At 37.9% G+C, this 15564-nt stretch overlaps 1 protein-coding gene across 1 annotated transcript in view; it reads left to right on the top strand.

The window, feature by feature from the left end:
* Positions 1-15009, top strand: part of LOC132393138 (uncharacterized) — a 60291-nt gene extending 45282 nt beyond the window's left edge. The window contains exons 11-12 of the mRNA XM_059968007.1: positions 4287-4490; positions 12398-15009. Of these exons, the coding sequence (XP_059823990.1) occupies positions 4287-4490; positions 12398-12687 (494 nt within the window). The 3' untranslated portion in view covers positions 12688-15009. The remainder of the gene's footprint in view (positions 1-4286; positions 4491-12397) is intronic.
* The last annotated feature ends 555 nt before the right edge of the window (positions 15010-15564 follow it).

Below are 15564 nucleotides of genomic sequence, written 5' to 3'. Positions count from 1 at the left end.
TGGCTATTGCCAGTGATATCCATATTCTAAATTGTCACTTGTACTTTAGTAAATTTCTTGGGCTTGTGTATGAAAATGTTCAAGTCATTGGCAGAATCAGACTACCATCAGGGAGGAGGTACACACAATATCTTAGGAACAGCTTCTTTGTCGCCATCAGATTTCTGAATGGTCCATCAATCCATGATCACCCATTGTAAGCTATTGTAATATTTTATGTATGGCACTGTACTGCAGCCACAAAACAACAAATTTCACAACATTTGTCAGTGATAATAAACATTATTTTGATTCTGGTTGAAGCATGATCTTTATTTGAAAAGAGTATAGAATTTCCACAAATATCTGAGTGCACACCTATATTAAAGCAGTGGATCATTCAAATACTTTGCCCCAGCATAAAAATATTCTCTAGTACATTTATTTGAGAGTGCAATTCCTGCTGATCTCTGTAAGGTTTTGGTTCTAAGCTAATTCATATAAAATAGACAATGCTGGAAATACCCTGAGTCCTGATGCTATCAACCTTTGCTTCCACAGATACTGCTTAATCCACAGAGTTTCTCCAGTTTGTCTCTTGCTCCAGACTGCAGCAGCTGCAGTCTTCTTTGTCTCCATAATGGTCCATAATCATGTCATCTCTTGGCTCACTCACTGTGGGGAAAACATCCAGTCTATCCAATCTTTCCCCTTAACTAAAGGCTTCCAATCCAAGCATTGTCTTGGTGAATCCCTTCTGTACTCCTTCCAGCACAACCACATTCTTCTGTGAGTGTGGCAGCCAGAACTGCATTCAGTATTCAGAGTGTGGTCTAAGCAATGTGTTGTAAATTTTCAATGTAACATCCCAACTTAGAATATTCTATGACCAGACTCGTGAAGGCTTACAATGCATATTCCTTCTTCACTACTCTACCTGATTTTCCACTTCCAGACATTCACCAGCATTTCCAACAAAATTCACCGTACCTCGAATGATTCAGCAGCCTTCAAGTACCTTCTTAGAGAAGAAGAAGTGTTTGACAATCAAGACTTCAAAATTGGCAACAACCAGTATTGATCCCTGTACACATCAGAGAAGAGGGTGGTTTATTGGCATGCATCTCACCCTCTTTAAAAAGTCCTCAAAATCTACTGGCACACTATTTAAACCCATGTAAGTGACCTCTCCCAAACTACACTCCCAGTTTTGATGGTCTGATTAACTGCACTGGATCAGACCAAATCCTTGATATCAGGCTTCCAAAGTATTTTACCTAAAGCTCCATTGAAGCAAGAGAATTCCAGGAGGGCAGAAAATATCAAGGATTTCCTAAAATCTTGAAAGATGTGTAACATTATTGTTGACCTAAGGGAGTACCTGATCCAAAATAAATTGAGGCTGCTATAGAAATACCTGAGAGGTACCGAACAGTGTAAGTCTCTGAGGGATTACTTGGAAGATCAAGGGTAATTAGAAGAAACATGTAATTATTAAAGCAATCTATCCACCTGGTACTTACCTGGCCTGCCAAGCTCCATATGTGGCAGAGGTGATAACTGATTCATCATCATAAGACCTAGGAACAGAATTAGGCCTTCAGCCCATTAGGTGTCTCCAAAATTCCATCATGGTTGATTTATTATCCCACTTAACCTCACTCTCTTGCCTTCTCTCAGTAACCTTTGGCACCCTGATTAAACAACCTCCACCTTAACTGTCTCCAATGACTTGGCCTGCACAAGTGTCTTGTGGGAATGGGTTCCACAGTTTCACCACCTTCTGGTTAAAGAAATTTTACCTCATCTCTGTTCTAAATGAACGTCCCTCAATTCTGAGGCAGTGGCCACTGGTTCTAGATGCCCCATTATGGAAAACATCCTCTCCCCATCTACTCTATCCAGACCTTTCAATATTTGATAAGTTTCAATGAGATTTCCCCCCCCCCCCCTCCCCCCATACTAGCAAGTACAGGCCCAAAGCCATCAAACACTCCTTATATGTTAACCCTTTCATTCCTGAGATCATTCTGGTGAACTTCCTTTGGACTCTCTCCAATGTCTGCAAGTCCTTTCTTAGAAAGGATGCCCAAAGCTGCTCATAATACTCCAAATGCGGTCTGAACAATGCCTTCTGAAACCTTAGTCTCATGCGGCACATTGTCAAAGGAACTTCTGAAAATCCAAATAAACAACAACATCCACTGACTCTTCTTGTTTATCCTGCCTGTTATTTCCTCAGATTTGTCAGCCAAGATTTCCCTTTTAGAAAATCATGCTGACTTTGATCTATTTTATCATGTGCCTCGAAATTACCCCCTCATGGTTGATCCTTAATAATAGACTCCAACATCTTTACAACTGAAGTCAGGCTAACTGGTCTATTAATTTCTTTCTTCTGCCTCCCTTCTCTTTTAAAGATTGGAGTGTTATTTGCATTTCTCCAGTCCTCTGGAACCATTCCAGAATATAGTGATTGTTGAAAGATCATTACTAATGCCTCCACAATCTCTTCAGCTACCACTTTCAGAACCCTAGGGAGGAATCCATCTAGTCTAGGTGACTTATCTACCTTCAGATTTTTCAGCTTCCCAAGCACCTTCTCCTTAGTAATAGCAATGACATTCACTTAAGATTTTTCAGCTTCCCAAGCACCTTCTCCTTAGTAATAGCAATGACATTCACTTCTGCTCCCAACACACTCACATTTCTGGCATTCTGCTGGTGTCTTCCATGCTGAAGACTGACACAAAATACTTACTAAGTTCCTCTGCCATTCCCCCCCCCCCCGCCCCTTACTACATCTCTAGTGTCATTTTCTAGCAGCCTGACATCCACTCTCATCTTTCTTTTACTCCTTATATATGTGAAAGAACTTTTTGTATCCTCTTTTATTTATTGGCTAACTTGTCTTCATATTTCATCTTTAAGGTTTTTTTTTAGTTAACTTCTGTCGGTTTTAAAATCTGCCCAATCCTCTACCTTCGCACTAATTTTTGCTAAATTATGTGTACTCTCTTTTGCTTTTATGCTCTCTTTGATTTCTTTTGTTAGCCACATTTGCCTCATCCTCCCTTTAATATACTTCTTCATCTCTGGGATGTCTCTTTCCTGCGACTTACAAATTTCCCCCCAGAAACTTTAACCATTGCTGTTCTGCTAATGTCCTCTTCCAATCCACTTTAGCCAACTCTTTGCTCCTGCCTCTGTAATTCCTTCTCTTCCACTATATTACTGATACATTTGATTTTAGCCTCTCCTCAAACTACAGGGTGAATTCAATCTTATTATGATCACTGTCTTCTAAGAGTTCCCTTATCATAAGCTCCCTAATCAAATCTGGGTCATAACATAACACGCAATCCAAAATTGCTATTCCCAGTGAGCTGAACCACAACCGCTCCAAAAAGCCATCTCACAGGCATTTTGCAAATTCCCTCTTTTGGCATCCAGCATCAACCAGCCTTCCCCCGCCTTCCTGCAACACTGAAATCCTCCATGACTATCATAACATTGCCCTTTTTACATGCCTTTTCCTTCTCTCATTGTAACTTGTAGCCCGCATCTTGGCTACTGTTTGGTGACCTGTATGTAACTCCCACCACGGTCTTTTTACCCTTGCAATGGAATTGTTTTTAATCCTGCAAAACAGACTGAAGAACTTTACCATCTGCAAAAGGCACTGGGGTTGCTCACTTGAGATACTCTGATACCATCTCTTAAACTCATAATCTCAACAATCAGGAAGGACAAGGGCAATGGTGCACCAGCACCTAGGATTCACACCATCCTAACTTGAAAATATGCCTTTGTTCCCTCATCAATGAGCCTAATCCCTGGAACTACCAACCCAATGACAGAGAGCTGAGAGCACTTTCAGTATGAGGACCTCAGCAGTTTATGAAGGTAGTTTATCATCATCATCAATAAATGCTGGCCTTGCCTGTGACACCAACATCCTATAAAATGAACAACAGAAAGATGCTCTCTCAGACCCTTCAAAATTAGTGTACTGTTGTTGTTTAAATAACATGTATTTTCAACTGCTGATCATATCCCTATGAAGATCTGCAGATAACAGTGCATTTCAGAGGTTCAGTAGTACTAACTCCTGATCAATTTCTAAAGGCAACAAAGGATGAATACATCCAATCTGCTCATGGTACTTCAATTGTAGCTGCTTGAACTCATGACTGAACATTTAAGAAATGAATGTGCATTGGCACCTATGTGCCACATAAAATTACTGTATGCTTGTACATGTACGTGTGTATGTTTATTTTAATTTGACCATTTTTCCTGACTAGAAACACTTGGTAATCCAGCTCGTCAAGTCCAGCTCCCATACTCCGCTGTGTACGTCGCTAAGCAGAGATTAAGGCCAGAGCTGGCAGCCCGGTGCCTAGTTCGACATCTGTTTCCTGAGGAGGTGCTGGTCAGAAGCAATGTATATGGAAATATAGATCGGGGTATAGCTCCTTTAGACTGCAACAAAATCTGTGCTGTCCGAGGTATTAATATTTAATCAATACGATTTGAAATTTTATTGGAAACTAAGAGAATTGAGGAATAGTAAACATGCTTAGTTGCTGATAAATCTGCATCAAATACAAAAAGATAAAGACATTCAAATATTTGGAGAGCATTTCCATAAAGGCTTTGATTTTCAGTGCTTATCCCATCATAATGTGTTGCTATGGGTGGTTAGCAGCTTTTGGTTAGGCTAGACTAGGTCTGTATTCTCTGGAGTGGAGGAGTTTAAGTGAGGACATGATTGAGGTGTGTAAAATTATGCGTGATTATGGATAGGATAGATGGCAGGAAAATTTTCCCTTAACAGAGGTGAATAAAACCAGTGTGTGGTGAGTACTGTATCTGGAAAACAATGCTGGAGTGAGTGGTGGAAGCAGAGTCATTAACAATATTTAAGAAGTATCTAGATAAGCACTTAAATTGCCTCGGCATAGAAAGCTGCATGAAAAGTGCTGGAAGATTCGTATAGAAGGTACCCAGTTAGCACAGATATGATGGGCCAAATGGCCTGTTTTGCTACTATATGACTCTTCAATGTAGGACAGATCAACAGACATTTGTTTCTTGGATCTGTATCCTGATTGGTAGCAGTTTATACATTCAGTTACCTTTCAACCTACAGTCAACTTCTCCAGGCTTGGTAATAGTACTTGATTGGGAGAACTGCACATTGCTGGAAGAATTGAATTTAATCCAACATTAGCATTGATTGGACAACTCAGTAAATAGTTGCCAGTTTCTATCCAAACCGATGAACCTGTTTTTAGGGAGTAAGTGAAGCATCTCCTTTTTCATCCTTCAATTTAAATATGACCATTGTTTTGATGGTATCTAATATATTGCTCTCTCCATATAACATTGTGAAATCTCTTTGCCTTAAACTTCACGTGAAGGGTGATTTTATTCCCCCCTACACTCTTTGTTAGCTATTTGTTCAGTTGGTTACAAGTGTCAAGACTATTTTTGTACTTCAGCTTTGTAGTTAGTTGGAAGATTGGATGAGCTAGGAACATAAAGATTCTGAGTAGGATTGTTTAATTTCCATTATCACTTTGACTGCACACAATTTCTCCATCAATTTATCTGTAAATCCACAGAATCGTCCAGAGGTGGAGATTAATAAAAAGTTTTGTTTTACTACTTTTGCATCTAGCAGTAAGCTGCATGAAGCTAAGAAAGCAATTTGTATTTTACTTTGACTCTCAAATCTGCCTTGTCCAATGAAAGAGAAATATTGTTCAGTAAAATCAAATGTTAGGTGTTTGATACCGATGAACACAAAATAGAATGAAGTCATAGGTTGTGTTGTGCCTTTCATAACCTCGGGACATCCCAATATGCTTACCAGACAATGCAGTTTACATAACGTAGGGAGCGCAAAGCCAAATTATGCACAGCAGGACCCTATAAACTCTAGCAATGCTCTTTGGGGGCACTCACAATACCTTCACTCTTTGTTTTATATTTGCCTTCGGAACTTTATATCCACTTGAGAAGGCAGATGAATTAGTTTTAACATCTGTACCAAAGGTCAGAGCCTTTGCAACCTTGGCAGTACCTTGGATTTTCATGTAGGAGTGATTCACTCTTGCATCACTAGTCATGTCTTACACCTAGAAGATATAAACTGAAAATATCATTTGTGCTTTATCCTGTCTACAATATTCATGTATGAATGTTATCTTCATAAGAACACTCCAGGGCATTCCTTGTGACAGGACTGATATCCATATGCAAAGCATTCATGTAAAGTCAAAGGAAGTTAGGCAGGTTCCAAGATAATGTGCTCCACCAGTTTGCTGTTTAAATAATGGAAGTAAATGTTACTCCTTCTGATTTGTTCTGGCAGCAAGTTATATAAATCTATTTCTGTAAATGCAGTGGATTCCGGTTCATTGGGACACATAATGACCAGTACACTTTGGCCTAATTAAGCAGTTGCTCTGATTCGCCAAAGATTCATGGCAATGGTTAAAAAGGTATAAAAAAGACAAACAAAATTGTGTATTTAACTGAAATACAGAACACATTAGAACACTGCCAATACTACTGTGGTAATATAAAACTGTGTATTAATTCCTAATTGTTATCAACAGAAGTATTCATCCAGTGTACACTGCTGCATACATTTGACTGTAAATGAACAACTTCAGTACAGATAATGGACTGCATTCATACAATGCTTTTGATGATTTTCATCCTCCAAAATTTCATTTTCATTGTGATTGTCATTACCTTTAAATTCTTCGTAGTTCAGTGAAAACATTTCATTTTCATTCCCGCCCATTTCTGGCATTTCCAAGCATCAGTGCTTGAAACTGCAGTGAGTAAAACGGTTCCGAATTATTTCTCGCCAACTATCAGTGACAAAAATCATTGCTTTTTGAACAGAAACACATGCAATCAACACTATTTAAAAATTACTCACTCGAAGCACATTGTAGTGTCTAATGGTCACGTGGCCACACAAGTGTTTATGTCCAATGCAAGCTGCTGTTTGGCAACAGTCTCCTGTCCCAGTTTAGTAACAGAGTGTCCCAATACTCAAAGGGAACCTCAGCTATTTTTTGATTAGTTTTTGTGCCTTAAGAGTTGTCCCAAATAAGCAGCTGTCCTGATAACCAGTGGCCCAATTAACCAGAATCCACTGTATATCCTTATATTTGGCATCTATATAAAACAGACTTTCTACTCATCAGCTGAGTTTGAGGTCTTGAAGCTAAATATCCACCAGTATGGAAACATATTTTACTGCCTATTTGAAAAGGGAAGCAGAATATGCATGATGTAGTTTGCTATCAGTAGAATCATAGTCATTAGAATGGGGTTAGAGTGTGTTTTCAAGGGCACCTGTATTATGGAACAAATTTTCCCCTAACTAGAAAGAGAACAGCAGGACTGTAATAGTTTGGTGACATCTTGAGGGCTGATCACTGCAAATAAAGTCCTATAAATAATTGCTGAAGCAAAGTACATTTTTTTTTCAAGAAAAATCTTTGCCATGAAGCTTTCAGATAGATAGCCTCAGATAAGACATGGCATTGAGAATGTCTGTTCAGGCCCAAAATGTCCCAAGTATTTTACTATTAATAAGGTCAGGGAGGAATGCAGAAATCTATAGCAAGCAAAGATAGTGCTGTAGAGGTGAATTACTTAGCTAAATTCACTTAAATTATCCTAAAACAGACATTGCTCACCAGTCTACTGAGATTTTTTCTGATTGTTTTATTTTTAAGATTTTTTTTATCTTGCTGAATTAATGTCAGGCCATTGGGATAAAATAGCTGTTGATACAGGGGAGAGCAATCAATTAGCAGCACATCAGATGGCGTGCCTGTGATTTTCATCTAAGCTTGCATGGTATGTCCACTTGTGCAGAGGTAAATTAGATGTGCTTTACGTCACATGCTAGGAACAAGCTTATAGAGGTAGGTGCCTTGTAAGATTGTACCAGAATCTGCATTGGACCCTTCCCTTCAACATCTAATGATTGTTGCCCAATTTTCCTGAGAAATAACTGCCTCACGAGTGCTATGTTTTGTAACTTCAAAACATTTAATTCAGAGGAAGACACAGGAGTCTGAAATGCAGGACTAACTTCATATTTAAGTGAGGCATGCATGTGGTAGCGTGGTGACATATGCAATTTACGTAATTTTATGTATAACCCATAATGAATTATTTAAATGAACAAGAGTGCTTAATCAAATATATATACATGATTACTCAAATATTACTGAAATATTAAATGCACGAGTACCATGACTACTCCTTCCAATCACTCTTTTCTACTTGCCCTCTTCAGTACTTTCCAAAGTATTCCTCCTGCTGTCTGAACTCCTGCCATTTCCCTTGTGTGACTTAGCTGCACTCTTGGTGTCCTTTATGTGCTTCATTACGGTGAGATGCATTTTTAAGAAGTCCTTATTCTTTTAAGTCTGTTCACACCTAAATACCAAATATTTTGAGGAGCACTGGATTTTTGAAGCAGTGGGCCTTGAATGAAATACTCAATGAAATGTTAACGACCTAACTAAACAGATGCCATTCCATTTGCAGGCACAGAGATCTCTTAAGGGGATCCAATACAATAAATGTTATTTTTGTATGTGCCATGCTATTTTATGTACAGAGCGCCTTTAAAGAACATAATATTAACTTCCTCCTTGGCATTATTCACTATTCATCTGAACACTAACTTTAGATCTGGACAGTTTCGCTTCTAACCTCATACAGAGAATAACACATTTGATGGACTTGATTATGGAAATGATAAAATATTTTCTAAAACAGGGAGCTGTTGACTTTGCATGGTCCACAATTGTACTTGCACTAAATCTCTCAAAGTGCAGGCAACTTAAAATAAACTTTTGTCCTGCAAGAGACATTTGAACAACATAGTGCATGAAATATAGGAGTACATTTGATGTCTTTTTGGAAGTTCTACTGAAATGGGTACATGGGTGACTTGCTTTTGAGGTCCCAGTCTTCAAGATTTTTTTTTGCTTTTCAGTAATTTTACAGTAACGTGTTCGTGTTGTTTCAGTGAAACTTTGTAAAGCCACCTGTCCAAGGAAAGATTTGGAAATGTTTCTGAATTGTACAACATTTCATATTTGATGCTTGCATGGGTTGGTTATTGTTGCCTGAAAGGGTCAGAATATTCCTGAAGGTTTTGTGTTTCAAGTAGTTTTGACCTTGACATTTGGAAATGTTATCTGTCAAGGTCATGTGATACCATGAAGAAAGTAGTTCTGTCATATTTCAGAAATTATTTTTTACCCATAGATTCTCATTTTTCTAATGTTTCTCTATTAAATTCAGTTTAATAGTTGTTCACTAAATGTATGAAAACTTCCATTTTCTTCTTGGGATGGAAAAAATATAGGTGAGAATCATAATAGTTTATATTCATGAAAAACACTCAGAGGATTGGGTATGTGTCTGCTCCTTTGTCCATCCCTCTACAAATGTCTATTTTCACTCTCTGAAGCTTGCTGCTTGTGAAATTGCTGATTTCAATCTAATCCAGATTATTAAAATTGCTTTTACATTTCAATGTACCTGAAGGTTTCATTAGAAAACACGTATGGGGTAGTCATTATTCTCAGATGCGAGTTTAATTTTTGTTGGTGCTTTTTAGAGTGCTGATTATATAGAGTAGTTTTTATATAATTTTAGGTAGCTGTTTGGTAGCATTTCTACTTCATTGTATTGTTAAACACCTCCTAATTTCCAAAAACAGTAAGCATTGAGTTCAAGTTAATACTGCCTTAATTATGATTACTTTGCATAATGTAAAATTAGCCTCAGACCGCTTCTGAGATGCATCAAGCATTCTGTTCCTACTGAATACTGCTTTGCTTTCACTTTCCAAAGGTTCTCAAAAAGATTGTTCATTTCATACCAGATATTTAGTAAATAATTTTAACTTGATTATAGTAAAAATCATACAGTACATTCAGAACAAAGGTGGGATACCACCGTGGCTTAGCAGTTAGCACGACAATGTTACAGTTTGGGGTGTCTGAGTTCAGTGCTCAATTCTGCCATTCTCTGTTTCTACATTCTTCCCATGTGCACATAAGTTTTCTTCCAGGTGCTCTGGTTTTCTCCCACAGTCCAAAGATGTACTGGTTAGTAGGTTAATTGGTCATTGTAAATTATCCTACAGTTAGGCTAGGATTAAATCAGTGGGTTGTTGGCCGGCTGGTGGTGCAGTGGCATCAGTGCTGGACTCCAGAGCGAAGGCTTCCAAGTTTGAATCCAAGTCGGGTCACTCCCAAGCACACTTTCTATCCATGCCGGGTAGATCATCAAGCTAGCCACTCGGACTCGGGGGGGGGGGGAGGTGGGGGTTGAGTCAGGAACATTCATATCGTGACCTGGTTAATCCAAAAAGGAGACCAGTCCTGACACCACGCACCAGACAAGAATGGCTGACTGACTGCGGCGACACACTTAAAAAGGTGGGTTGTTGGACAACGTAGCTCGATGGGCTGAAAGGGCCTATTCTGTGCTGTATCTCTTAAATTTAAAAATAAATAAATAGTCTGCTTATCATCATGCACAGAGACATTACATTATCCATTCCAGATCTTTATTCATCATTGTTGCTAACTTGGTCTACATCGTCCTGATTATTTTGTAAAGTTTTAAGGCCTGGAAATTCTTTGCCAATTGGGGGAAAAAAAGCATTAAGTGATTGTTGCATTGGAACCAAGGATCTTTTCTGCACAGATTTGCCTACAAACTTCAAAAGTGAATGTGATGGACATGTGCAAAAGCCTTCTGTTCTGCAAACTCTAATGTACTTTCCAGGGGATGGAATAAGGAAAGTTGAGATTGCTGGGTCAAGCCAGTAGATGAAGTTTTAAAAGACCAGAGGTAAAGGGAATAGGAGGTAAATTTGTGTGGTGAAGGTGATGTAGCTTGCACCTTGTTTGGGGCCTTGAGGGAAAGCACCATAGCCCACCTGATGTGAGTTATTAGTGCTCAACTTTGCCTTCTGGGACCTGCTCTTTTCTTTAAACTCCCACTTATTCTTCCACTTAACCACAGGCGAAACATGCTTAAAAATAGAGCAAGTAGCACCTCGACATGTGCTTTACACTGTTGACTGTTACTGCACATCTATAGCTGTGTATGTCTGTCAGCCTGACAGAAGCATAGAGGACCTGGTAAAAAATTTGTAGTCTTTATTGAGCTTGCATTAAGTCCCATGTCATGCTTTCCAATAGAATTGTACCAAGCAAACTTCCAGCTCTGTGTAGATTTTCTAGGCCCTAACATTTTCTAGTAGTGAAGACTACTTGACTTTTATGATTAAGCTAGATATTATCCCATGGTATAGCCACCTTTGTACTCTCAACTCTGTTTATTATTTGTCCACTGCCAGCAGCATATCTGGCAGGGGCATTTTTACATGCTGTCTGTGTTGGATAAAAAAATTCTCTTATTATCTCAGTTTTATTTTGGTTGGTGATGTTGAACTTATGCCATCTAGCTACTGACTTGATCTGTGAAAATTGTTACTCCATATTACCTTTACCAAATATAGCTTTCTCTGAAAAGTCTATTAGTTGCTTCTCATCCCTGATATTGTTTCAGCTAATTTCTTCCATACCTGATTTTGTTATTTTGCCTTAAATAGAATACCAATACAGGGTTTTATTTCAGGTTATGAGTAGAAACAAGATTTCTTCTTTCCCAGTTGGAACCAGGTTTAGAGGAATTCTGGTGTTAGTGATATTGATGTCAGCTGGCTGAATGTAGAGTTAAGAATTCTGAACAAGTTTTCACTAAGAATAACTATCTGAGCGGTCTGACTACAATTTAAAATTTGATGATTTGGTCCTGCTCCATGATTTAGAAGAGAATGCTCAGAATAATGTTTGAATACCTGCCTTTAGAGTTATTAGTCTGTCTAGTCCCTTGTTATTTGATGAGCTAAAAGACCAGCACTGGGGATCAATTGTAACCAATACAACTGGAAATTTTGTTAAAATGCCACATCTTCTATTTGAACAAGAGAAGCAGAGGCTGTATGTGGAGTAGTCGGGGTGGGAGGAGGGGACCTTAATGGAATTTGCTGCTGAAATAATTATAATGGAAAACAGTAGAAAAAAATAATTAAGTCAAAGAAATGTTATGTTATTGTTCAGGTGTTTAATTAGTACAATACCAGAGTTCCTCATATTGTATAAAGCAGTTTAATCATCAGAGCAATTTATTCTAGCTTCAAAATACAAGTTGAATACAAACAGTTTATGTATTTTGTCCTATTCGGTGTAAAAATTAAAGGAAATAAAGTATGATTAGATATAGAATGCAAGAAATATTAATTTATCTCTGTGTTTATAATTTGTTTCTGATGTATCGGCAGAGTTTCTTGAAGAAGCCTATCCAGTGTTTGACTTGCGTGAAAATGGACGTGACTGGAAAGCTTGTGTGGCTGCTATAAATAGTTCTATTCGCAGCATAAGGCATGACCTCAGGAAGTCTCTGCCAGGCTATAACAAGAAACAGCATCCTCAGTACTTGAGTTTATATAGCAAGAAACAGCCAGACAATCAGAGCAACAAAATGGATACTCCTCACAGCACTAACCATGAGAAAAATTCAAAAGTGACGCAAACATCCTCTAACCACCAACTTAAAAGGGATAGATACTGAAAGTGAAAATAAATGGAGAAAAATGAATGTATTGTTTGAAAAAATAAGATCTTAGAAAGCATACATAATTACCTACGGTATGTTTATGCTAAATCTGACTGAGTATGTAAAATTGTGCTTCAATATACTATGGTTTTATTCTTGTGTGCTTTTCAGTGTTTGCATTCTTGCAGTAATCTGAAGTTTGAATTGCAGAATGGTAAAAGTGGGGGAGAATAATGTTAGCAGAGCAGGTAGCAAAAACATTCGCACAAAATGAATATTGAAATTAAACAGAATATTTGAGGGAACCTTTCTGTGAGTTGCTGCTGAAACTTACTTACAGGGAGAAGACTGTATTTTCAGAGTTATTTTGTAAAACTCACTGTGAAGTTTTGAATGAAGATTTTTGATCTTTGAACTTTGCATCAAGAACACAGGCTTATATGTGTTCTTGATGTACCACAACAAAAGCATTTCTCTTTCTCTCAAGACAGAATTCTTCATTGTTATAAAATCATTATGGGCCAAGCCAGAGCTAATAAAATTCACCATGGTTACACTGGATAATTTGGTCTGGAGCCCTGGGGTTTGAACTTTACTGAAGTAAAGAAAATGTGGAATCACAAAACAATGCCAAATGATTTGTACTGGGAAGGGAGAAACAGTTAATGCAGCTATTTAACATTTGTGGATTTTTGAGTCTATTCCATGCCAACAATATTCCATATTGTTGTACCTAAATTCCTCGTATCAGAGCTGGGATTGCTGTTCTGGGAAGCAAAAATATACTTGTGCAATAGAAAACAACAATGAGGTTTTAAACATAGCAGGCCAGGCAACATCTATAAAGAGAAGCACTGTTGACATTTCAGGCTGAGACCCTTCGTCAAGACTCACGTTGAGTTCTGACGAAGGGTCTCGGTCCGAAATGTCGACAGTGCTTCTCCTTATAGATGCTGCCTGGCCTGCTGTGTTCCACCAGCATTTTGTGTGTGTTGCTTGAATTTCCAGCATCTGCACATTTCCTCATGTATGAGGTTTTAAAACCTTGTCCTTTATTGAGTCATTTGAGTAAAAGGTCATCTTTCCACTTAGCTCAATCAATCCCCATCGTGAAGCATTTGACAAAGACTCTGGATTTTTAAATTATTCAGCAGCAAAAGTTAACATATAAACAATGTATGAATGAAAGATAGGCTTTGCCTTTTTCAGAATTATTATGCTTAAAATGTAAAACAAAACCAAGTGTCATGTAATGAAATCAATTTATTAAACTTATTTCCTGCTGGCATTCTTTATATGTGATTTAACTTAAGGCTAAATTGTATTCTTGTAGAGCTATAATAAAATTTTGTGTATCAAATTTCATTTTGTTATCTATTCTCAGTCTGGTAGAACCCCCCCCCCCCCCCCTTCACAAATTTTCAAATTTTGCAGACTCATTTGGCACACTTAAATGTCCAAGTAAACTGTTTATATGGATGTCTCGGCCCGAAACGTCAACTGTACTTTTTACCATAGATGCAGCCTAGCCTGCTCAGTTCCTCCTCACTGTGTGTTTGAATTTACAGCATCTGCAGACTTTCTCTTGTTTGGGAAGCTCTGATAATCATCAACTTTTTCACTTGGAATTTATTTATTCAGTCATTGGTTTAGTTCAATACAGCATTGTGATTATAGTAAGGGTACAAACACACTAAAAGTATATTTCCCACAGAAAACCAGGTTCTTTCCCCCATTTTCCAATACCCAGTTCTTAGATTTTCTATAATTTCTCAATGGTTGTTCATAGTGAACAGCAGTATTTCACAGGAAGAGCAGTAGGTGCAACTCAGAGAAGGCTGAAGAGAGATTCTGATGGCATTTTTGTAGGGAATCGGCATGAGTTGCTTGGTGGTCATTCCAATAAGTAACTGCTATTTTGCAGGAAACAACAAAAAATGTCATTTGGTCATTTATTTTTGTTGCAATAATCAGAAGCAGATTTAATATCAGTGACATATGTCATGAAATTTGTTGTTTTGCAGAAGTACAGTGCAATTACATAAAACTATGAATTAAGAAATGTTTAAAACTTAAAATAGCACAAAATAAAGCAAAAGTAGTAAGAAAGTGTTCATGGATTGGTTCATTGTCTGTTCAGAAATATGATGGCTGAGGGGAAGAAGCTGTTCCCTAATAAGCCGTATCAATACCACAGCTAATTTTCAATTTTTTTGAAATAATTAGCTTGCCTTCTGCAAGAGAAGATTAAACTTCCTTTGACCAGCTAACAGAAGGAGGATTATATTGTTGTAAAACTATATTTCTTGGCTTCATATGATAGCTGAAATGTTTGGTTTTGATTACAGGTATCTCGGATGACAGATTTGAAATGTTGCTGCAGTCACCTAAGTTATGAATGCACCCACCAGATACTGGAAATAACGAATCAGAAATAAAATCTGTGCCAATCCTTGTGTTGAGTTGTTCAAATTTGACTTTGTTGGATCTTGAAGATTTCTTGTATGTTCCTGTCCATAAAACAAGAAATAACCTAAGGGAAGGGCGAACTGAGTGATCCTTTTGCCACAGGTTGCCCACAAATACATTTATCTTTATTATATTTTTGTATTTTTATAGCAGCTCTAGTATTCAAAACCTCAAGGTACTTTCCGTAATCAAAGAAATTGATCTTAAGTAAAGATGTCAAATTGTGGTCTCTAAGTCTTTGTCAGAAGAGGGAATTCAAAGGAGGGTCTTCAGAGGCAGTGAGCTGAAGGTAGCAATATGGTATATAGGGAAGACTGGGTTAGCAGAGTAGCATGGTGGTTAGCATAACGCTTTACAGTACAAGCAAACCAGGTTCAATTCCTGACACTGCCTGTACATTCTCACTATTTCTGCATGGGTTTC

The sequence above is a fragment of the Hypanus sabinus genome, chromosome 4 (genome assembly GCF_030144855.1).
Source record: "Hypanus sabinus isolate sHypSab1 chromosome 4, sHypSab1.hap1, whole genome shotgun sequence".
NCBI lineage: Eukaryota > Metazoa > Chordata > Chondrichthyes > Myliobatiformes > Dasyatidae > Hypanus > Hypanus sabinus.
The sequence above is the reverse complement of the archived record's forward strand: the minus strand, read 5'-3'. Positions and strand labels throughout refer to the sequence as shown.